Here is a 25223-nt window from a genome sequence, read left to right on the forward strand (position 1 = left end):
AGATAATTCTTTTAATCACTAACAATTTCTTATTATCAGAATATGAACAAAATATAATTTCATATTTAGTCAACAAGTACATATAACCTTATATGTATATTTGCATATATATGTTTGCATATAGATAAGCCTGTCAAACAGAGAAAAGTACACAAGTTATTAATTTCAGTTGTTAGCAAGTGTTTGGGCAAGATTAACATGAGTAGCAGTGGGTGATATCAGGAAAGGAAGGCAAGAAAAGAGAAAAGATTAAAAATTCAGCAAGTGAGATATGGCCCTTTCATACATATATAAAATTACATGCATTTTTACACATTAAAGTTTCATTTAGTAATTATTAGATATGCTTCACTATATAACACTTATATCAAATTTACATCTTTTTAACTTGAAGTACATTTTAAGAAGGAGGACCTTTTGCATTTCATTAGCTTTTAATGTCCTTTTAAGTCATCACTTTTCTTTGGAGTGAAGACTGGGCAAGATTAGCATGAGTAGCAGTGTGAGATATCAGGAAAGGAAGGCAAGGGAAAAAAAAGATTAAAAATTCAGCAAGTGAGATATGGTTCTATCACACATTTATAAAATTACCTATGCTTTTACACATTAAAACTTCATTTAGTGTATTTTAGGAAAGACTCTAAAACATTGTAAAAAAAAAAAAAAGAAAGAAAGAATGTATTCCTGCACTGGATTCCATACTGACCTGCTCCCATTATCTTTTTCATCCTATTCTGGATGTGAAGCTTTTTCAGAGAAGGGAAGTGTTGACTAGCATCAGAAAAACATCCCAGGCTCAGTCCCACTCCACCCCACTTCAGCAGGACATGCACAGATATTACTACCAAATAATATAGTCCCGTGACCTCCTGATGTAAGATGCCAGAGCTAAGAGCCAAACTTGGACGGATGGATGAAAACCACAACCACATAGAAACCACAACCACAAGGAAATTGGGGTTACTTTACAGAACACACTGCATTATGATATTATAGCAATTGTGTTTAAATATTTCTAATTGTTCTTAAATGTTTTTGATAGTAGTTGATATTACTGATAGCAGCTCTTTGTCATTTAGTGACAGTTCAGCTGGGCTTTCTCTCTCTTCTTAGTTCCTTCTTAATTCCTTCTTCCTTAGTTCCACACTCTCTACTTGGTGAAATGGGCATATACATAATCACAAATAGTACCAGGACTGCCCTAACCATTTTTCTAGCAAAAAACATTGCTTAGGATGCATAATTTTAGTGATATTTCGTGTAGCTCATTTGGCCAATAGGTATATTTTCTAATAGTAGAAATTTATTATTGTATTACATTGTGCAGTAAATGAACATATTTCATCATTTTAATGATTTTATTATCTCATTTTATAATAAATCACTGTGTCTTCTCTTTAAGTTGTGAATTAAAAATCATCAAGGTGCCTTGTCCTTCACAGAGGATTGCACAGCGCAGTGTGGACAGAAGCAGGAACCAGCAAGTCTGCTGCCACGTGACTCAGCGGGCGCGCATGCGCCGAGCTCCCCGGGCACCAGGGCATGGGGACCACTTACTCTCATAGCGAATGAGGAATCCCACGCTGGCCCGGCTGTTGTCCGTGCTGAACAGGAGGTACATGAAGTTGCCCGTACTGATCAGGAACTGCGGCGCCTGCGTGCCGTGGTACTCCCCGATCAGCGGGGCCGCGCCGGCCGGCCCGTCTCTGACCTCCAGCGTGTCGTAGTTGACCTCGGTTTGGAATCTGCGGGCAAGCCCAGTGAGAGGAGAAATGCAGGGCTGCAACGACTTACAGGCCTCCTGTGTCTTTACCCACGGAGTGAACACCCACGTGCAGCAAGAGAAGTAAACAGATCCAGATACACAGGCCCTTTCAGACCCCGGCACATGCGGTGTCTAAGGTTATTACCAACTTCTGTTCACCCCCACGGCCCTCCCGGTGCCTGAATACTCTGTCCAGTAACATCACAGACACAAACGGGGCGGGGGGAGTCATTCAGCTTTAAAATACAAATACTGTGAGCCAGTAGACAGACGACAGAGAATCAGCAATCAGTGAAAGTCAATCAAGATGCATTTTCACACCGTTTTTCATGATCCCCAGTGTAACATGATAATAGATTTCTTAAAAGGAGCATACTGAAGTGACATGATCTCCTAAAGGAAAGAGGTAAATCAAACAACATGACACTACTTTAAATACCTTTCCTGAAATGAAGACTCCTGTGCCTTTTAAAGCTGCATTAACTCTCTTTTTTTCTAATTTTAATTTTTTTTAATTATGGAAGTATGATAACATACTTGGAGACTTGGAAAATATAGAGCAGTATTACATATGTAATAGTTCCACTATGTATTATAATTATTTTATTAAGTCGATAAATTAAGATTTTTAGTTGAAGTTTCAGTATCAAGCTCTCAAAAATAATAGAATGAATAGACAGAACAGTAGAAGAATGTAGTAGACCCAGAAAGCGCTAAAGTTGCACCGACTCCAGTATGACAGTGGAAGGACCCTGAACTTCAGAAAGCAAACGCTACTTCGGTGATTTGAGAAAGTTAGAACAGCTTCCAAGAAGTGCCTAACTTTCCTTCCCGGAAGGACTGATGCCTCCAGAGAACCTGGTCTGGTGTTATGCTCATCCACAATTGCAGCCACTTGGGTGCTCTCTGATACAGCGGAGGTGCCATTCCAGACACTGAGATAATTTGGTAAATGGGCCTGTCTCGTCCTCAAAGAGCTAATCGGCTTTCAAAGGTTCTGGCGTGGTCCCCAGGGAGCAGCTCACTGCTGGAGCCTCTGATGCACTCAGTGATCAGGGAATTTGGGGGAAGCCTGTGCCATGGTCCCCAGGGTGGGCATTGCATGCTGCTGGCAGGGAGGAGAAAGAAGGGACAGAGCGGCCGTCTTAGGCTTCTAGCACAGAGCAATGGAAAAAGATGAAACCAAAGGACCCTGCCCTGTTGATTATTAAATCACACACTTTTCTTTGTGTGTGTTTGTGTGTGTGTATAGTTACTCAGTCCTGTCTGACTTTGTGACCCTATGGACTGTAGCCCACCATGCACCTCTGTCCATGTGATTCTCCAGGCAAGAATACTGGACTGGGTTCCTCGCCCTCCTCCAGGGCATCTTCCCATCTCAGGGATGAAGCCCACGTCTCTGGTGTCTCCTGCATTAGCAGGCTGGTTCTTTACCATCAGCGCCATCTGGGAAGCCCCTTCTTTGTGTGAATGCACAATAATAATATATTCTTCCAACTAACTTAGAATGGTCCCTGACCCTCCATCTTCCACAAAGAGGAATTCAACCAATTGGTGTAGCGTGTGGCTAGGTCAGAATATGGTCAGAGGCCAGGCATATGGGGTTGAGGAGAGAGCACATCTTCGCATTTTACTATTAAAAATATTCTCTAAAGCATCTATGGCTTCACAGTTTATCTGAGTTCACATTCAAGAAGCCTAGATGAGCTTGGGATAAATCTCATGTGCAGTATCTGCCCTGAAGTTTTCACAATTTTCATCTTGAGAGACAGCCAGGACAGATAGAGGGCACACCTCAACAGCTGGAGGATCTCCAGGGCAACTTCAGAAAGAGAAATGTAAATGATTTCCATCATCTGGCAACCCAGCACACACTGCATAAGAATACCCTCAGTGTGGAATTTAAAACTGTTGGTATAAACACAACCTTTATTAGGATGCCAGCCCACAGTTCAAGTTATAAACCGAAGCACTATGCAAGTAATCTTTAGAAGACTGTGTACAATGTACAGGGTAAAAATTAAAAAAAAAAAAAAAAGTGTGTAAAATATCCAAAATGCTGGAATTTAGCAAATACCACAGTCCAGTAATATCAAAAAGACAAGATTGAGAAAAATTATGAGTTTTTTTTTTTTCAGCAACTGAAAATGGAACACTAATATATTGTGCCAAACCAGAATGTGAAATCACCATTTTTACTAAATGAGTTAAATGTGACGTGCTGCTGGGAATCAGGGTGTGTGTCTGCTTTTTTCCCCTCTCAATACTAGAAAGTATAAAAAATTGTAATAAGAAACTAAATTCAACTTATTTAATATTTATAAAGTTTTTTTTCCAGTGACTAAGATTATATGCCAGAATTCATTCTCCAACATAATGAATACATAGACCATTTTTTTTTTCTTTTCTTCTGAGAGATTATCCTACTGGAGTTGTAATTATCCCATCAGATATAATAATATCAATAATAACTTCATATAAACAGTTACTAATTGATGATACAATTCCTGCTAAAAACCTTTCCTTTATGGATGCTATCATTGAGTATTAGGAAATTAGTGTAGGAAATAATGTCATAAGGTATATCTGTCTTGAGACATGATAATATTCTTAATACTAGAACCCTAAAAGTCTGCTTAAGAAGTTTTCGCTGCTGGAGAGAGCTCAGTTTGCTCAGATATTAACCTTGAAACACTAAACAAAGATGCTTCCTTGGATTTTAAAGCATTTGGGTCCATTCTATAGCATTTTTGGTTCTCAATTTTCAAATCAATGGTTGAGACAATCTGGACAATATTTTATCATGGAGAATTCAAATAGCATGCTTCTTCTTTTTTAGATTATCAAATGCATTATCGAACAGCCAAACTGAACAGCTCTCCAGTGATGGAACCACTCGTGGCTACTTAGAAGGTAAGAAATCTGTTGCACACAGTCTATCAACTCTGCAACCCAAACCACCTTTCAGTGTCCCAGAGCCATTCCCAAAGCCAGAGAGCTCTTCTTCTGTGCTCTGCAAACCCCTAAGGGATGAAGGGTTCCATTTGCAATAAAACACCAAGCGGAATTTATTGCACCCTCGGGTCCAAGATACAGAACTAGACTCAAGGGCCACTGGGAATGCTGTCTGGGGCCACCACACCCTCAAGCACGTCTGCAGAGGTGCCTTAACTGTGGGCTTAGAGGACAAAACAGAGAAGAACAGAACTTACCAAGCAAACACCTGTTCTAAGTGAACTCCTTTAGGGGTACCAAAGGTGAAAAACTGTCATCTTTCTAAAGACTTAAGATCCATTTAAATAAAAATGCTAGGCATGCATGGGTCATCAGGTCCAAATTAAGGAATCCAAAGTTTTTTCTTACCTATCAAAAGTGATTTTGATAGAGTGTCCTGGTTTTGCTTCAATTATCCATTCACAATTTAAGGAGTCTTTGTAATACCCTGGCCATCCTGGGGGCAAAATCACTCCACTTGAAGCTGTCAGATGTCCTCCACATGGGGCTGAAAAATGATGCAGGGGTCAGAAGGTCAGTTTATGTACATGTACCATAGCAGCTCCTCAGAAACAGCAGGGTGCGTGTTGAGTGTGTGGACCTGATGGTTTCTAGTCTTCAAGCAGAGGTTGAAAGCTTGTTAGTGGCTCAGTCATGTCCGACTCTGTGATCCCACAGACTGTAGCCTGCCAGGCTCCTCTGTTAATGGGATTCTCCAGGCAAGAATACTAGGGTGGGTTGCCCTTTCCTATTTCAGGTGATCTTCCCAACCCAGGGATCAAACCCAGGTCTCCTGCATTAACAGTGGATTTTTACCATCTGAGCCACCAGTTATTACCAAGTAAACAGAGAATATTGAAATCAGAGCACGTACATTTCACACCTGGGCATTTATCATCAGCCTTCAGCAAAGTTCTTTTCACCTAACAATGGTAGTAATGGCACAGTCTGAGAGAGTGGTCCGTGCCAAACACCTTCCAGGAATTATCACATTCAATTATCACAACAGAATCACGAGGCAGGGATACCACCGATACTCATATCTTACATGTATTCATGTCAACAAATGTCTACTGATAGACTTAATTACCTCACATCTATAATTAAAATATTGTGCAGTGTGTGTGTGTTTTAAAATATGTGTATGTGTTGATTCACTGCAAGGTATGTTCATTTTATTAAAGTAATTTGCCACATATAATTTACTAAATTCTTTTTCTTTCCCATCTCTTTTATAGTACTTTGTTTATTCACATTTTGCACTTTTCATTGGATCGCTTTGGGTAATTTATATTTTGCCAGGACATCTCTGGTTTTCTTTGAACTTTAAAAGTTGTTGCCATAGAGATGTATTCTTGTACACTCATTTTTCCCTCAAGGTAACTTGTGTTTTTTTAATGACACTGAATGCACAGAATAGAAGCTGGTTAGGTGTAAAACAAAGACAGAAAAATCTTTCTCTCCGCAACTGAGTTTCTCAGTACAAGTAAACTTTGACAATCTCTTTCACCATTAACTAGTCTGTGTTTAGGCTTCCCAGCTGGAACCAATGGTAAAGAATCCTCCTGCCAACGCAGGTGACCTGGGTTCGATCCCTGGGTTGGGAAGATCCTCTGGAGCAGGAAATGGCAACCCATTCTAGTATCCTTGCCTGGGAAATCCCAAGGACAGAGGAGCCTGGTGCAGTTCAGTCCATGGGGTCTCAGAGAGTCGGACGTGACTAGGTAACTAAGTGTATGCAGTCCTCTGTGTTTAGGGGCTTTGCTATCGTTGTTAACAACCTATACCTGGGGTTTGCCTTGCACTTCATCAGAAGGTCCCTTCCAAACAAGGAGGAATTGCCCACTCACGTTTCAAGTGATACTGTCTCCTTTCGTCTGACTCTGTGGGATTTCTCACCTGCTGCTGATTGATGCCCCTTTATTCCCCCGACTGCAAAGGAACGTGCCGGCCCTGAAGCCTAGACCCATCCTCACATTGGCTACTGCAGGTGAGCACACCCACAGTGAGAATATGGCAGAGGGAACAGAGATTAGAGAGTATTGCCTGTCTTGAGATTCTCATAAAATTATTCACACTTCAAAGTTAGTAGTGATATACTTCCTCAAGCAGTAAGTATAAACACATTCAGTCCTGCCCCAGTATTCATACCATTTATTTTAGAATCCTGATTCCAAGTTTACTGATGTATACAGGATAATGACCTATTCAGTTATTAACACTAATAAAATTTAAACTATTAAAAAAAACCCATACTTTAAAGAAGCAGTAAAAATAAACAAAAAGGAAACGCCTGCTCTGGCTTTCTTGCTCCTGCCCTTCAGCTGACCAAGTGTCCACCCTGGGGTGGTGCTGACAGTCCACCAAATTGTCTCAACAGTTTGTGAAACTGCAGAAATGAGAACATCATTCTGTAAATTTAGGAGGGTCAGCCAGTGATGACTGAAGACAATGCTGGTCCTTGAAACAAGGAGAAAAGACTGGAGGCAGGGCTGGGGACAGGGCAAGGTGGTGAAGCACAATTCTGCTCCCAGCACTGGTGGGTGAGCATGGGGCAGGGCGGGGTGGATGGGTGGAGCGGGGGGATCTCAGGGCAGTTGCAAGACCCTGGAGGTCACCACGGTGATGGATACACCGTGATGTACATGGGCCCAAGCCCAGCAGATGGACAATCACGAGAGTGAGCCTTAACGTAAACTGTGGACTCTGGGTGATGATGACTTATCCCTGTAGGTCCATCAGTTATAACAAATGCACCACCTGATGGAGGGCCCTGCTGATGGGGGAGGCTGTGCATTTAAGAGGGCAGGGGAGCCGGCAGGACATCTCTGTACCTTCCTTTCAATTTTGCAGTGACTCTAAAGCTGCTCTAAAATGTGTACTCTTTAAAAGATCTGCATTTCCTTGGTATCTACGAGAGATACTTTTATTAAGTTTTCCTTAGCTCACTATGCACAGGCGATTCTGATAACAGGGGTTTGGGTATATATCATAAGTGAATATTCCCCTACCTGAATATAAATTAAAAGTAATATCCTCCCTAATTCTTTCCCCTTTGGTTTTCCAACACAGGCAACCAGAGTGAAATGTCAAGAAGAAAATTAGGCTGTATATATGTCAGTTACACCAAGGGCAACAAAACAGTTAACTAATAATGATGCTGTTTGCAGAGGATGAGTTACACTCCCCCCCAGATGATACTTTGGATTCCTAATCCCAGCATCTTAAAATGGGACCATATTTGGAAAAAAAGTTACTGCAGACATGGTTAGTCAAGACGTGGGCATTAGAGCAGGCCCTAGTCCAATATGATGGGTGTCCTTAGAAGGAGGGGACTTGGGACAGAGATGCGTTCTCACAGGGATGCTGCTTCTACAAGCCAAGACAGGCAAAGCCCCAGAAGCCAGGAGAGGGGCCTGGAACACCTCCCCTACTCAGAGCCTGCCCTGCTGACACCTGGACCTTGGGCTTCCAGCCTCCAGGACCGTGAGACGCTAACTCCTACTGTCAAAGTCACCACTTGGTGGTACTCGGCTATGGCAGCCTTAGGGAGCCAGTGTTGCGGTCTGTTTTCTGGTTTGTTTTCTGTCAGACACTCCCTTCAGAGGAAGGTAAGTGGCAGACAGGAGGGGCCCACACCTTCGCAGCGGGGGACGGTGGAGCTCCAGACGACATTCCCGTCCTGCAGGACGCAGGTGATGGACTCTGAGCCCTGGGTTTTGACAAAGCCGTCATCACAGTGGAAGGAGACTGAGCTCCCCAGCAGGAACCTGTCACCAAAGCGCCGTCCATTTACGGGGATGCCAGGGTCGTGGCACTCGTTTTGACCAAATGCTGAAAAGAGAAAAAAAAATCTGAGTAAAAAAAAAAAAACAAACACTTGAACATTAATCATGGGTATTAAAAAGAAAGCAGAACCACTTATAAAGCAGTTTTAGTTATTTTTCAGAGATAGATAAATACATTCAGTAAATAGAATATTGATACCTAGAGAGACAGAAGGAGAGAGATGGGTAGATAGACCTCATTATCATCCACACAGCGTCCCAAAATTGGAAGCTACTTTCTCACTAAGAAAAAGGGAGAAGAGATATGTAGTCTACAGAAAAGGATTTTGGTTCTGGCACATCTAGGTTAGCATCCTGGCTCTTGTGCTTACTGGTCCCTGGGAAGATTACTCCGGTCATCCAAGCCTTTTTGTGGCTCATTTGCTAAGTTGTGTCTGACTCTCTGCAACCCCATGGACTGCAGCCCTTTAGGTTCCTCTGTCTTCCACTGTCTCCTGGAGTTTGCTCAAATTCATGCCCATTGAGTTGCTGATACTATCTAATCATCTCAGCCTCCACCGCCCCCTTATCCTTTTGCCTTCTCCTTTTGTTTCCCGCCAATCTCCTCTGTGCATGGAGTTTTCTAGGCATAGAATTATGGAGTGGGCTGCTGCTTCCTTCTCCAAGGGATTTTCTCAACCCAGGGATTGAACTCGTGTCTCCTGTGTCTCCTGCATTGCAGGAAGATTCTTTACTGCTGAGTCATCAAGGAAGCTCCTATCTGAGTCTAGTTATCTTTATTTACAGAAATAGGAAGATGAAGCTTATATTCCAGAGCTGCTGCAATGTTAAATGAAACAATTTCTGTCAAATCCTAAGCAGATCACCTTAGAGAAGTAGGCAGTCAGTACATTTTAGCTTACAGCTCCTATTTAACATTATTATCTTACTTTATTCCCTCAATAGTGCAATTTAAGCAGATTGTCTTAAATATAAGCTATGATCAAATGAGGAGTCTGAATCAAAGAAAAGTTAGCTGTTTATCAAAATTCACCAAGTACATATGAGTTGTTGTTTAGTTGCTCAGTTGTGTCCAACTCTGCAACCCACTGGACTGTAGCCTACCAGGCTACTCTGTCCATGGGATTTTCCATGCAAGAATATTGGAGTTTGTAGCCAGTCCCTTCTCCAGGGAATCTTCCCAACCCAGGAATCAAAACTGGATCTCCTGCATTGCAGGCAGATTCTCTACTACTGTCACCTGGGAAGACCAAGTCCCTACATTTAGCAGGTGTTATAATCCATGACTCCTGACTCCAAATACCTCAATGCTTTTCATTACTCTTTTCTATTACATGGAGGACACAAAGGTGGATGGATTAAGGATGGATGGAAGGAAGGAAAATCAGAGAGAGAGAAGTCATGTGAGCAACCAGTCCTCACTATAGGGGTGACCAAGACACCACAACAGAGTGGGGTATTTTTTTAGGTTTTCAGGATAATGTTATATAATTTTGAGAATTGTGACTATAAAACCCTGGAGTAACACCCTTGCCATTGAGCTTCGCTCACAGGAGAGCCAGCAGAGACCGTGGACGCGGGGTGGGTGCGGATGCACTTACTGGTGTAGGTGATGTTGAAGCCCCGGCCGGTGGTGGAGTGGTCCGACTGGAACTCCAGGCGGACAATATGCCCACTGCTGGCTAGCTGGGACGGCACCTCGTTGCCCGAGAATGTGCCCAGCACAGTTATGTCTGAAATCCCGTCATCTTTGACCGCAAGGAAGTCAAACTGAGGCTCCACATCAAAGTCATTAAAGATGAGGTGAATTCTGCTGCCCGGCTCAGAGATGATCAGCCAGACACAGTTCATGTTGTTACCGTACTCTTCCGGGTAATTCGGTGAGAGGATAATTCCTGATGATGCCGTGAAGTTGAAGAAACAGGAAACTAAAGACACACAGATAATAATAGTTTCAAACAGTTTTGTCCACATCCAAAGATCTGCCTATGTGCTAAGGACCTGGGAAGGAAGTCTATACCAGCAGTTAACTAGGATGGTTCAAATTTTTCTTTTCTTTTTTTTTAATTTTGAGAGTATTTACTGAATTTGTTACAATCCAGCTTCTGTTTTATGTTTGTTTGGCCTCAACATATATGCGAATCTCAGTTCTCTGACCGGGGATTGTCCCGGGTTGTGAACAGATTAAGTTCAACATACAGAACCACCACAGCCTATACATAATCAAGTGTACACTTGATTCAAAAATAACCCTATCAAGTTGACCGAAACTTGTGGCAAATATTAAGATTTCTTGTTAGAACTTTCTGCCTTCAGAAGAGCAAATATTAATATGAAAAATTATTCCTGTTTCATAAGGATAATTTCCAGAAAACAAGGTTGAGTCTAATCAGTTTCCTATTTTTCATTTTAAATTTTGCATGTGCCTTAAAGCACATTTTTTGAAATTACTTTTTAAGTCATCTTAAGAGTAACAATGATTAAAGAACAACTTGGAAAATCAGACCATATCCTGGTGGATAATATAAAAGTCTCTTGGAATATTTACTTAATGTATACTGAGAAATCAGTAATATATATGTTTTGTATATGTCCATATAGATATTCTTTGGGAAGGAGCATCTATTGGACTTATTTCTGGGGTGTGGATTTGCTTATTATGTTACATTATTTCCTATATGTTTCCAGGTTATTGCTATACTTAGTTATAAAAAAAATCTGTTTTTCAATCTGTTATGCAGTCCTTCTTTTCTATTTCTTTTCTACTTGTTAAATCACTTACAAGGGACCTGGAGACCATAATACAGAGTGACATAAGTCAGAAAGAGAAAAACAAATACTGTACAGTAACACTTACATGTGAAATCTGAAAACACTCGGTACAGACAATCTTATTGACAAAGCAGAACAGAGACGCAGGCGTAGAGAACAAGCATATGGACACCAAAGGGGGAAGAAGGAGTTGATGAACTGGGAGACTGGGGTTGACATATGTACCCTACTGACACTATACATAAAATAAATAACTAATGAGAACCTTAACAATATAAACTACAAACTAGACAAAAAACAGGACGAAGCAGGCAAGTCTTCCATTGAAATGCGAAGTGACATCACTTCAAGCTCACAATTGTGTTTTAAGTATCACAGGACTTGGTGTACCATGTTTTTCTCTGCAACCCTATGGCCTGCAGCCCGCCAGATTCCTCTGTCCATGGGATGCTCCAGGCAGGAATACTGGACTAAGTTGCCATTCCCTTCTCCAGGGATCTTCCCAGCCCACAGATGAAACCTGCATCTCTTGCATCTGCTGCATTGGCAGGGGGATTCTTTACCACTCAGCCACTTGGGAAGTCCTATGCAGTACTGATACTATGTATACAATAGATAACCAATGACAACCTACTTAGGGAAGCCCTCACAGGACATTATTAGGTTGCAAAGACCCCAGGCCCTATCGAGGATGGCTCACAGAGCTGGCATCAGCCCCTCTGGATGGAAGTGATGCTCTGTGGACCTTGCTCGTGGAAAGCTCTTATCGACAGCATATCTGTCTGGTAATAAGAACATCACTGACTGGCTTTAAGTCAGTGGAGAAAGAAGAGCTGCGTTTGAGGAGCCCTGAGTGCTTCTGGTCAATGCTGCGCCCCAGGGGGTGCAGGCAGCTGCCCTCCCTCCGGGCACACCCTGCTCCGCTCCCCCCTGGGGCGGCTTGGAACAGACCCCCGCCAGGAGAGTACTCACATACACAGCTGGGCTTGTTGCCAGACCACTGGTTGTTCTGCTGACACGTGATGACTCTCTCCCCCACCAGCTCGAAGGCCGCCTGGCACTCAAATGTGAGTGTGTCTCCGTGGAGAAAGCTGCTGCCGGTCCGCTTACCGTAGGCTGGGATGCCTGGATCCCCGCACCCCCCTTTCTCAATTTCTGAAAGGAGGAGAGATGAGTGGACCATTGAGAAAACACGATGAACGTTTTCAACAGTTTAGAAAGTGAACAATGGTTGACTTTTGCATTGTTTCCATAAACAGTTTCAATTCATCTAATATTTATTTAGCAGAAGACAGAAAAAATATATACTTCAAATTTTGGAGAAAAGTGTTTAACTTTTCTTTCCAAAGAAACACAAAGCTATACAGATGTGTTAACCATGCAAATGTTACAATTAATAGATGTTTCTTCCTGGTCTACACCCTACCTGCATGCTATCCATAACTGCTGCCATTAAAATGTAAGCATCAATTTTGTTTTAATTGATGTGTTTTTTAATGTAAACCACACAAGTAAGAAGGTTCATTCTCTACTGAATATTTAAATCAATATATCCATTTGAATATTCTCTCCTTTAAATTGGTGTTAAAACTCATTTAGGAAACAAAATGAATATATTCATGGTCCTCAGATGAAAAGAAAATATGTGGAATCAAGGCTCTTTTCATTAGCACATGATTGTAATGACATGTGGATACAAATGCACCAAATTATACACACATTTCAACTTTGCTCTGTCACAAATGTTAATGATACAGGATGATTAACTGAAATATGTTTATTCATTGATTCATACAAAAATATTTCTTGAGGGCCAATAATGCATCAGGTTCTGTTCTAGGTAATGAGGTTAGTGGACAAACAAGACAAAATTCCCACACGCACAGGGCTGACATTACATAGAGGGAACCAGTAACAATTTGTGAGATAATGAAGGAGACACAGGCCAGGGTGCCCGGACCTGCAGGAGGGTGCTGGGGAAGGGCTGGTCTGCAGAGGAAGGGCGGGACCGGCCAGAGCTGCCTAGGAGGTTTCCACGGGAAGAAGATTTTGCAGGGTTTTCAGAAGATACACAACGTGATCCGAGTACAAGTTCAGAAGACCCTCCTCTGGGCTGGGAGTGGAGGCAGGAGAAGGGTGAGTTTCCATAACTCAGGGAGGTTTATCTGTGCTTGGCTCACAGATGCATCTCTGGGCCCATGGTCCTTCCTGAATTCATCATGTGCTTGCACTTTGTCGTCTTGCTGTGAGCAACAGCAAATTCAGATGTAGCAACATAAATGTCTTCTGATGAGGTCTCAGTGTCTGGAAAGTCTGTGGAAGTGACTCAGCTGAATTTCTGGGTGGTTTTCAGGTACATTCCTGCCTTGTGGGGAACCTGTCCAAGCTCAGAGATTGATCCAAAGATGGCTTATTCTCCCCCAGGGGAGAAACTCTACTTTCAAGTGTTCAGGAGTATCAGAGAGGTGAAATCAGCTGGTAATATAATGGTGGTGAAACTTCAACATGTAGGATATCAGCCCATCTGTTTCTGAAGCAAATTAGCACAAGAACACAAAACCAAACCAAACCAGGTACTTTGTGCAAACAAGTTCATCACACTCTCCTGATGGCTCAGGCCATCAGATTAAAAAGACAGTCTAAATAGCATCAGTTAAATGGGAGCTCCAAAGTCACTGTAGATGGTGATTGCAGCAATGAAATGAAAAGACGCTTACTCCTTAGAAGGAAGGTTATGACCAACCTAGACAGCATATTAAAGAGCAGAGACATTACTTTGCCAACAAAGGTCCGTCTAGTCAAGGCTATGGTTTTTCTAGTGGTCATGTATGGATGTGAGGGTTGGACTATAAAGAAAGCTGAGCGCCAAAGAATTGATGCTTTTGAACTGTGGTGTTGGAGAAGATTCTTGAGAGTCCCTTGGACTGCAAGGAGGTCCAACCAGTCCATCCTAAAGATCAGTCCTGGGTGTTCATTGGAAGGACTGATGCTGAAGCTGAAACTCCAATACTTTGGCCACCTCATGCGAAGAGCTGACTCATTTGAAAAGACCCTGATGCTGGGAAAGATTGGGGGCAGGAGGAGAAGGGGACGACAGAGGATGAGATGGCTGGATGGCATCACCGACTCGATGGACATGGGTTTGGGTAAACTCCGGGAGTTGGTGATGGACAGGGAGGCCTGGCATGCTGCGATTCATGGGGTTGCAAAGAGTTGGACACGAATAAGCGACTGAACTGAAATGGGAGCTAAAATGTTCCTGGATGCAATGCAGGCCAAGAAAGCCTTGGAGGACACTCTTCCTTAAGGGCCAGCCTTGGAATACAAGTGGATGAACCTGAGCTGAACAGAGGCAGGAATGGATCTACTTGAATTTAACACTTCGATTACCTTGAACCAAATTTCTTTGACTGAAGGCAATTTGGACTGGTGGTTTATAACAGAAAAGACCTTATTTTTTTTAATTTATTCATTTTTCATTGAAAGATAATTGCTTTATAGTATTGAGTTGGTTTCTACCAAACATCAGCATAGATTTGATGCTGAATCAGCCATAAATTTATCTATGTCCCCTCCCACTTGAACATCCCTCCCACCTCCCTCCCCATCCCACCCTTCTAGGTTGTTACAGACCCCCAGTTTGAGTTCACTGAGTAACACAGCGAATTCCCGTTGGGTGTCTATCTTACCTATGGTGATGTAGTTTTCCATGTTACTCTCTCCACACATCCCACCCTCTCCTCCCCTCCTCCCCGAAGCCAAGTCCACAAGTCTGTTCTCTATGCCTATGTCTCCACTGTTGCTCTGCAAATAGGTTCATCAGTACCATATTTTTAGATTCCACATATATGCATTCGTATACAGTATTTGTTTTTCTCTTTCTGACTTGCTTCCCTCTGTATAATAGGCTCCAGGTTCATCCACCTCATTAGGACTGACTCAAATGACTCAAATTCCTTTTTAGGACTAAGTAATATTCCATTGTATATATGTAGCACAGCTTCTTTATCCATTCATCTGTTGATGGATTGCTAGGTTGCTTCCATGTCTGAGCTGCTGTAAATAGAGCTGCAATGAACATCTGTGTCTTTCAATTTTGGTTTCCTCAGGGTGTTCACATAGTAGTGGGATTGCTGGGTCATATGGCAGTTTTATTCCTATCTTTTTAAAGGAATATCCATAGTGGTCTTCATAATAGCTGTGCTAATTTACATTTCTACCAACAGTGCAAGAGCGTTCCCTTTTATCCACACCCTCTCCAGCATTCATTGTTTGTAGATTTTTTGATGATGGCCATTCTGACCAGTGTAAGGTGATATTTCATTGTAGTTTTGATTTGCATCTCTCTAATAATGAAGCCATGTTGAGCATCTTTTCATGTGTTTATTAGTCATCTGTATGTCTTCTTCGGAGAAATGTCTGTTTAGGTCCTTTTCCCGCTTTTTGATTGGGTTGTTTGTTTTTCTGAATTGATTTGTAAACAGATGGAGAGATATTCTATGTTTCTGGGTTGGAAGAATCAATTTTGTGAAAATGACTATTTTACTAAATCTATAGATTTAGTAATCTATAGTAATCTATAGATTCAGTGCAATCCCTATCAAATTACCAATGACATTTTTCACAGAACTAGAACAAAAACTCTCACAATTCATATGGAAACACAAAAGATCTCAAATAGCCAAAGCACTCTTGTGAAAGAAGAACGAATCTGGAAGAATCAATCTTCATAACTTCAGACTATACTACACAGTTAGAGTTATCAAGGCAGTATGATACTGGTGCGTGCGTGCACACACACACACACACAAAACACAGAAATATAGGCCAATGGAACAAGATTGAAAGCCCAGAGATAAACCCACACACCTATGGGTACCTTATTTTTTACAAAGGAGGTAAGAATATACAATGGGGCAAAGATAGTCTCTTCAATAAGTGCTGCTGGGAAAACTGGACAGCTCCATATAAAAGAATGAAATTAGCACACTTCCTAACACCATACACAAAGACAAACTCACAATGGATTAAAGACTTAAATCTAAGACCAGAAACTATAAAACTCTTAGAGGAAAACATAAGCAGAACACTCAATGACATAAATCAAAGCAAGATCCTCTATGACTCACCTCCTAGAGTAACGGAAATAGATAAGTGGAATCTAATTAAACTTAAAAGTTTTTGCACAGCAAAGGAAACTATAAACAAGGAGAAAGACAGCCCTCAGAATGGGGGAAAATAAGCAAATGAAACAACTGACAAAGGATTAATTTCCAAAATATGCAAGCAGCTGATACAAGAGCTTCCATTTGATGTCAGTGGAATAGGGGTCAGGAGCCCAGGGTCCTGGCCAAGGACACAGCTCTGAGGTTAGGAATCAGAACAGCAGACTTGGTTTGGAAATTCCTGGGCTGAGCTGGGCCACCTGATGCAATTTAGTCTTGCAAAGTCTCCATTTTCACTTCCTCCGTTTACTACTTTCTGCCTTACAGGGCAGCTGTGAGAGTTGAACTATATAATTCACGTAAGTCCTGGCATATAGGGCCCTTATTAGCTATCACTAGGATTATTAGCAAACCTTAGACTTCTAGATGCTTCTTTTTGCCTCTGTGATGCTAAAGTTCATAACTTTTTATAGTGAAATGAATTAATGGCATTTCTACACTAACTGAGTCTGGGAACTTAGAGCACATGGAAATAAGCTGGTTGTAGCCACACTGTGTGGAAGGTCTCTCTGCTTCCCATGCTGAGGGTTTAGAATGTCTAGTGGCCCTTCATCTCCACCAAAGACACTGGTATTCCCTGATCCAGACATAAGGCCAGGGCTGTCCCAGAGCTGACCCTGAGTCTGGTGAGTCCTTTTTTAATAAAAGAGTTTGGCAGGGACTTGTGATGCCAAGTCCAGGGACTAGTGTTGGACTAGTAACATCCACTATCAGTAAGTCTGCATGGACGAACTAGACCCACTCATCGGCCACAGAATATGAAGCTTCACTTGGGGAGCATTTATGGGCGTTTTGTATTCTTGACCCCTGCATACTGTATCACTTGAGCCCCAAGTAACTGTGATAGAATCCACACAGATTCAGAAATTCCCCTTGGAGGTCAAACTGCCTTCACTTGAGAGTCTGCATCTACATCACATATTGTCTGAACCAGTAAAAACAACTAAGGGAAGAATAAGACTGGGCTGATATTGATACAGTAACCACATCAAGCCTCCTTCCATATGGAACAAAATGTCAGATGTCAAAGATGACCCTGATGTGTTCATGCTCTCCTAGAAACAAGCACCATAGTCTGTTACCAGTGAAGACACTGAAGCCCCCAGAGCAAAGCTGGTCAAATATCTCTTCCTAATGATCACTCTAGAAATGGGCTCTGATAATGGGGAGTCTAAGGAAAATACTAGGCTGCAATGATTTCCTCTCTCCTTCTCAGATGCTGCCTTTTTAGTAGCTGGGGACATTCGTAAACAAGTCTACCGGGGACTCAATGGAACTCCCACTGATATGCTTTTCTTTGACAGTGATCTTTATATTTTTTTATTATTATTATTATTTTTATTAGTTGGAGGCTAATTACTTCACAACATTTCAGTGGGTTTTGTCATACATTGATATGAATCAGCCATAGAGTTACACGTATTCCCCATCCCGATCCCGACAGTGATCTTTAAAAGCACACAATAATATTATTTCATTTTCATTTTTTCATGTTGATTAATATTTCTACATTGTATGAAGTATTACTTTTGAATACTAATTTCATAACTAAATATTTATAATACATTGACATTACATATTTAATGCTCATCGCTAATATATTTGATTTTTATTTGGTAGTTTATACTATACCTATAAATGTTTATATAGTAAATGAGTAATTGTATTCACTAATTTTCTTTTACATTTTTATTTTTACTTTATGTTAGAGTGTAGCTGATTCACAACGCTGTCATAGTTTCAGGTGGACAGTGAAGAGACAACCACACACACGCATGTGTCCATCCTGCCCCAAACTCCCTTCCCATCCACGCTGCCACACAATGTTGAGCAGAGTTCCCTGTGCTATGCAGTAGGTGCCTTTTGGTTATCTATTTTAAATACAGCCGAGTGTATATGTCTGTCCTGAACTCTCTAATGGATTCACTAATATTTTAATGTATCAGAACTCTCCTTTTCCTGGCACATCAGTATTCACTGACATGTAAACCAAAACAGTGAAACTGAAATTGAGTCTGCTATGACAGAGACTTATCAGTCACACTTCTGAGAAAGGACATTAAAACCATTAAGGTGCGCCACATCCACTTGGCAATTACTGATCTACAAAAGTCACTCAATTAAATCCAATCCTTAATCTGAAATGCCACGGCTGCTCTCTGATATCTACCACACGATTACTGCACAGCTTCCCTGTAAGACTGCCCGCCGATTGAGAACTGCTACTGTTCACGTTTCGGGCTATCTTTGCCCCTGCTTTGACCCCAGCACACGAGAAGAGGCGTGGATGAATGAATGCTGCTTTAGGGAGTAACCGAGTTCCCCTGGACGGCTCTGCTCAGCTTAAGTATCCTGGCTTGGTGACTCGTCCACATAGCGGGACCTTCCTGTTCCTGACTCTTCATCTGCTCCTCCGCGCTCCAGGGAACTGCCCTGCCTTCTCCAAGCCCACCCATAGGAGCGCACCTGCGGTGGACCCCCCTGACAGGTGTCTGTGTATCGCAGAGACCATTCTCATCAAGCAGGAGCATCTCCACACACTGGAAAGCCCTGTATCAGCCTCTGTGCCTCCCAGCCCATCAAGGACTCTCTGCTTCCAACGGCAGAGGTGTCCTGAGCCTCCCAGGACATGTCAAGCTTTTACACTGTCCTCCCATCAAAGACACCATCCTCTCTCTGTCTATAATGACCCTCTTGGTTAAAGTCTCTTCAGAGCCCCATAATCTGGAGTTCTGTCACTCCCTATGTTCCCTACCCTGGGGTTTATAGGTAGCTTTCCTGTTGAGGTTTAAGAACAAGTCTTATCTGGTCCTATTTGGATGTGGACCTGTCTTTCTACTTCATTACACTGTTATTTTTTCCAGAATGATAAGGCTTATCTTCCCTGGGCTTATTGGTACTTAAATGGTGCCCTAAACAAAGTGAACACTTGGCACTGTGTTGTTATTTAAAAGGAACTGAGACATCTTCCCAAGCTTAGGTAGGTTTTGGTTATAACACAGCCTGTGCCCTTGTTTTTCTCTATGAAGAGTTACTATCTGTTGCCTAACTGCTTAGCCTGCGATAGACACTTCTGAGCACCATTCACTGTTTCAGCTACAGGTCTAATCAACAAGTGAGCAGACCAGGAAACTGGTCTTGTGGAGAGTGTAGCTTAGGGCAGTCAGCAGAAAATACAAACGGCCTAAAGTAAGCCAGACAGGGACAAACGTGCTGGAGAAAGAGAAAACCGGTAAGAGGAATACCTCTGGTTTGAGTGATGGAAAGTAGAGTAGTCAGACGGTCTTTTCTGGTGGGACAGTCAGAGAAGGTTTCTGAAAACTGAACGTGTCGGCAGAGACTTGAAGTGGGAGGACACACTTGAAATGTGTGAGGGGGGTGACGGCCCCATCTGTGGTGAGCAGGAGATGACCTGCAGGGCTGGGTGAGGGACGCCCCTGGCAGGACGAGGAAGAGCAAGGCGGCCACAGGTGACTGTGGAGGTGAAGGGAGAGATGAGGACACAGAAGCACGGAGCTGGCCGGGGCCAGGCGATGCACGGCCTCTAGACTTTTAAGTGCATTTCATTCTTTCCTTGTGTTTTATTACAATCATGCGGTAAGAGCTATAGAAACCAGATAAACTATCAATCTCTCCCCTAAATTGTTGTGAAACATCGTCTCATAATAAAGATTGGAGAGGACACCTAAATGCCACCGTGAGATAAGACTTTCCTTAGGGTTATCAGTTCCATTGATTTTAGCTTCTTTGCTGCTGAGAATACCAATCCTGAATGATCATGAAGATTGACCTTCTATCGATGCATTTACATATGCTTGGCAGGCAGCATGGTTTATAGAAAAGGCTACCAGATTGACTAAGAATCTAGATTTGATTGACAGATCTTTCACTTAATAACCAAGAATATTATTTGATTTGACATTTTCTTAAAAATGATTTATTTTAATTGGAGGATAACTACAATATTGTTATAGTTTTTGCCCATACATCAGTATGAATTGGCCGTAGGTATACATGTGTCCCCTCCGTCCTGAATCACCCTCCCACCTCCATCCTATCCCTCCCACCCCATCCCTCTGGGCTGCCCCAGAGCATCAGCTTTGGGTGCCCTGCTTCATGCATCAAACTTCTGGTTATCTATTTTACATATAGCAATGTATAGTTTTAATGCTATTCTCTCAAATCATCCCACCCTCTCCTTCTTCCACTGAGTCCAAAAGTCTATTCTTTATGTCTGTGTCTCCTTTGCTGCCCTGCAAGTAGGATTGTTGATACCACGTATAAATGCTTTGATGTTTTAAATTGTGGAACATGCCCTACGTGCTAGGGTACTAGGACCAGGGATGAGTTACCCCCTTCAGGAAGTCCATAGTCTAGTAATCTGAATAGACTGTGCTCAGTGGCCATCACAGGGCATTTTGTGAGACATCTCTCTCATCAAAGGTATTCGGAAATGAATATTAAACATTGAATGCTCTTAAAATGAAGATAAACTGTTGAAGGGAAAAGGGACCCTGAACTTTTAACTACTTCTGTCTAGCCCATAGCACTTATTCTGCAAGTCATGTAGAAAAGGCTTGGATTGGAGCTCCAAGAGTTCCAGTCAGACGGCAGCTAGACTGGGTCCAGAGCAACCCAACCAAGGGCAGTGTTCAGTGGGGTTGTCTGACTCACGGACAAGCCAAGCGACTGGCCTGTGGCTGCTACCCACCCTCTGTTCCTTAATGAGGGGATCTTCTCAGGACCCCTCTACTTCTTCTCTATGTTAATTTCTATCCTCTTAAGACCCAGCATTACTGGGCCCCTGACTTCAGGAGGAAGCAAGTTAAAAGGGACAGGAAGAAGCCCTTCAACTTCAGAAACCAGCTGAAGTTGGTCCTTAAAGCATGAGTATGACAGACGCAAGATCCGAGAGTTTCGGAGGTGCTCTGCATTATGATTATCTTTCCCACTGGGCAGAAGCTTTGAGTAGAGAGTTTAACCATCACGTTTGTAGAGAAAGATACACGCCTGCTTCCAGCAGAAGCAAACAGACCCGCCTTCTGCCTGGGCCTCTGCCTCTGCCTCCATCAGTGGTTCCCAAACTCACCTGTACATCACAGTCGCCCAGAGATCCTCACCTCTACAAACCACAAATTCTAGTATTTCCTGATGAACCATAGCTTTGACTATATGGACCTTTGTTGGCAAAGTGATGTCCCTGCTTTTTATATGCTGTCTAGGTTTGCCACAGCTCTTTTTCCAAGGAGTAAGCGTCTTTTAATTTCATGGCTACAGTCACTGTCCGCAGTGATTTTAGAGCCCAAGAAAATAAAGTCTGTCACTGTTTCCATTTATTCCCCCATCATTTTACCAATAAATTAAACAAGTGCAAAAATAGCTAAGTGACATTACAAGCTAAATTTCTCTTTTCACAGTACATAGTGAAACTGTCACTAAACAGTGTGAATTGTGTTTCATATGGTATCAAGATTACATTTGACTGCTAGTAATCAAAAAGTTCAAGGAAAATCAGCTTATATTAACAAGTTTTTTATATTCCTGAAATAATACGAATAATGGATGTAGGAGTGCAATGCAGACCCATGGTCAGATCAATAAGAACCCAGGCTCTTCATTGCTATTTTCCATCACCCTGAACATGCTGGTCGACATCTTCGGGGCTGCAGTCTCATGGCACAAAGGGGCTGCTAGATGTGAAGGTAGGAAGAAACCAGAGAGTCACAGTCCCCCACAAGGACAGCTAGTGGGGTTCTTTCTTAAAAAAAGAAACAAAAAAAAAAACTTTTCCAGAGGCCTTAACTAGTGACTTCTGTTATATCTCTTTGTGTTATATCTTTTATGCTGGTCACCTAACCATTCCTACCTCTGAAGAATCCTGTAAATATAATATTAGCACTTCCCAGACTCTCTCATGTAGGAAGAAAAAGGAAAATACTGTTTTCTAAAGTGGCATTTGCATAGCCCATCATGCTAGCATCTGCCACGAGATGCTAGCAAAATTAGAAATTGAATCGAACGCCTGCCAAAAATACCATGTCAATGGAAACAAAATCCCCTCTCAAACATAAAATCATTTTCAATATGTTTCGCAGTGTTAGCTGGTACAGTGTTTAAATATCTTGTTAGTTTATGTTCAGTGTTCAGGGGAAAAAAAGTACAAATCCGTTTCTGTAAATTCTTTTGGGAATAAATTGGGAGTTAAATAAAGATAAAGAAAAGGGAATGCTGTTTTAGAGAAAAGGTATTACTAGAACAACTTTCAGAGAAGTAAAAAAGTAACAAAGTAAAAGATTAGGTAAAAAAATAAAAGAATGCCTCAGAGTATCATGAACCAAAGCCATTTCATGATTTATTTATTCTTTCTGAATTCTGCCGTCAAGATTACGGCAGAATCTTTATTCTGCCGTGCAAGGAATCTTCTGCTGGACTAGTTGACAATTTACAGGGAATCGTCAACTTGCTGACCCCCGGTGGATGTGTGTTATCATGGCCGGAGAGCACATTTGAATGGCCCGCCAGAAAGAAGAGAAAGAGGTACATAATGAAGAAAAGGAAAAAAAAAAAAAAAGCGGATTTTAACTTTAGAAACTAGAGAGCCAGTTAATAAATTATCTGGTCTGTTAGTTCTTTTTTTCCTAAGGAGATATTAACTGCACCAAAATGAAGCTATCATTTCTGGTGGCATTTCACATGCTTTTAGTTAACAGTCTGAGATCATAAACTCACTCTTTCCTCCAGGTGTGTTTTATAGCCGGCTCTTCTCATAGCTGGGAAGTCACGGTGCTTAAAGATGACTCTCCTGTACCTGCTTTACTAAGACAGAGATTGTATGTTGACTTTCTCTACCCAGTGCATGGTGTTACTAAATAACATTTACTATAGAAAGCTAAAGATAAACCTTCTGGGTTTACTGTATCTGCTAAGACAGTTATCTTGTGCCTACTTCACAAAGAGGATTTCTGGATTGAAACCAGCATTTAGCTGTGCATAATGTAAACATTTTTTCTAGGCTAATTTTGTCAACTTTGCTCTACAATTAGGCTCAACATTTGGGCACTTGATTATCCAATTATCTGTGCATTAGAGCGAGCCCAAAATTGCTTCTGGAAAAGCATCTTGGCTTGGCCCACAGTACTTCATTAGGTCACCTCTAAAGAGCTGGCATCGCCTCTACCCAGGCCTGTGTTCTTGTTAAGCATTGCATCTTATACAGTAGCGTCATTTTTTCCAAGCATATGGCTCTGTCCTAATTTGGCAACACAGCATATCTGCAAAGCAAGGACTTATCTGGGCATACAATATTGAATTAACTGCTAATCAATTATTCTTCAGAGATGCTATGGACAGAATTTTGTCTCCTCCTAATTCCTACCCTGAAACACTAAGCCCCCGGATGGCTCTACCTGGAGACAGGGCCTTTAGGGAAGTAACTGAGGATAAAAGGGGTTGTAATGACTGGGCTCCAGTCCAGAATGACTGATGTTCTTATACGGAGAAGAGACACCAGCGATTTACACACAGAGGAAGGGCCCTGTGAGGACACAGCCAGATGACAGCCACGTACAAGCCGAGATGTCAGGTCTCAGAAGAAATCCGACCTGCTAAGCACTTGGATCTTGGAAATGTGAGCAAATAAATTGCTGTGTTTCAGCCCCACCCAGTCTGTGGTACATTGTTATGCCTGCTCCAGTGAACTAATACAACTTAAATTAAGATACTCTATTTATGGATAAGTGCATGAAGCTACATCCATGCAAGTTTATTCTTCTAGAATAGGTTCGTCTTTCTTTAGGTCAGGGTTGGGCCACTTTCCTGTTCTCTTGACATATTTCTCGTCACTGATTTAAACTTCAGAATCATGCTACTGGCATACATTGGGAGTTGTTAAAAGACAGAGTCTATTGCTCCAGGCTGCTGATAAATATTTCTTTAAAATGTCGTTGAGAATATTGGCTACATATTAGCAAGATATTAACTTTAGGAAGTCCAAAGGGAAAAATGTATTCTCTAATTTTAGTAGTATAAAATTGTTGGGAAACTGGTTTATTTTTATTCTATTAATTTTCTGGTTACAGGAGGACAAGAAGACTGATGAAGAAAGACTGATGAAGTGAGGTCTCGGGGTGGGAGCTGCTGGTGCCGGGGGACCTGAAAGAAGAGTCATGAGAACACAGGAGGGTGAGCAGTGAGTTTCTAGAGCGCCGGAGTTCATGGGTGGCCAGGCCTTCGACAGGACCACGCGAGCGACCGGACCAGATGCCGCCCTCTGCTCGCCTCAGCACCTCTGCCCCTCTCTGCCCTGCGGAGGCCCCGCTTAGTCTTAGACTTTCTCATCTTCCAAGAAGGAAGCTTCTCCTGGCTGTGGAGTTTGCTAAAAGAAAGTGTGAGAAGACGTGCTAGTGCTTAAGTTGGGCAAAAGGGGCCTGCATTTGGTCTGATGTTTCTAACACTTTCACCAGCGTTCATTGAACCACAGATCAAAAACATTCAGCAGAAAAAGTCCAGAAAGCTCCAGAAGTCAAAGCTTGGATTTGCTGCACTCCAGCAACTACTACACAGCATTACAGGTACAAGAGGAAAGTATGCAGAAGGATGTGGGGATGTGTGTTATATGTAAATGCTACGCCATTTCATATCAGAGATGTGAGCATCCTCAAAGGTTGACCACCTCAAGGT

The 25223-nt window shown here is 42.1% G+C and overlaps 1 protein-coding gene across 1 annotated transcript in view; it reads right to left on the reverse strand.

The window, feature by feature from the left end:
- Positions 1-25223, reverse strand: part of CSMD1 (CUB and Sushi multiple domains 1) — a 1628138-nt gene that overhangs the window by 378450 nt on the left and 1224465 nt on the right. Inside the window, exons 13-17 of the mRNA XM_061134533.1 lie at positions 12292-12474; positions 10149-10475; positions 8399-8593; positions 5129-5267; positions 1558-1745 (exon numbers count right to left, since the gene is read on the reverse strand). Of these exons, the coding sequence (XP_060990516.1) occupies positions 1558-1745; positions 5129-5267; positions 8399-8593; positions 10149-10475; positions 12292-12474 (1032 nt within the window). The remainder of the gene's footprint in view (positions 1-1557; positions 1746-5128; positions 5268-8398; positions 8594-10148; positions 10476-12291; positions 12475-25223) is intronic.

This window comes from Dama dama, chromosome 32 (assembly GCF_033118175.1).
Source record: "Dama dama isolate Ldn47 chromosome 32, ASM3311817v1, whole genome shotgun sequence".
Taxonomy (NCBI): Eukaryota; Metazoa; Chordata; class Mammalia; order Artiodactyla; family Cervidae; genus Dama; species Dama dama.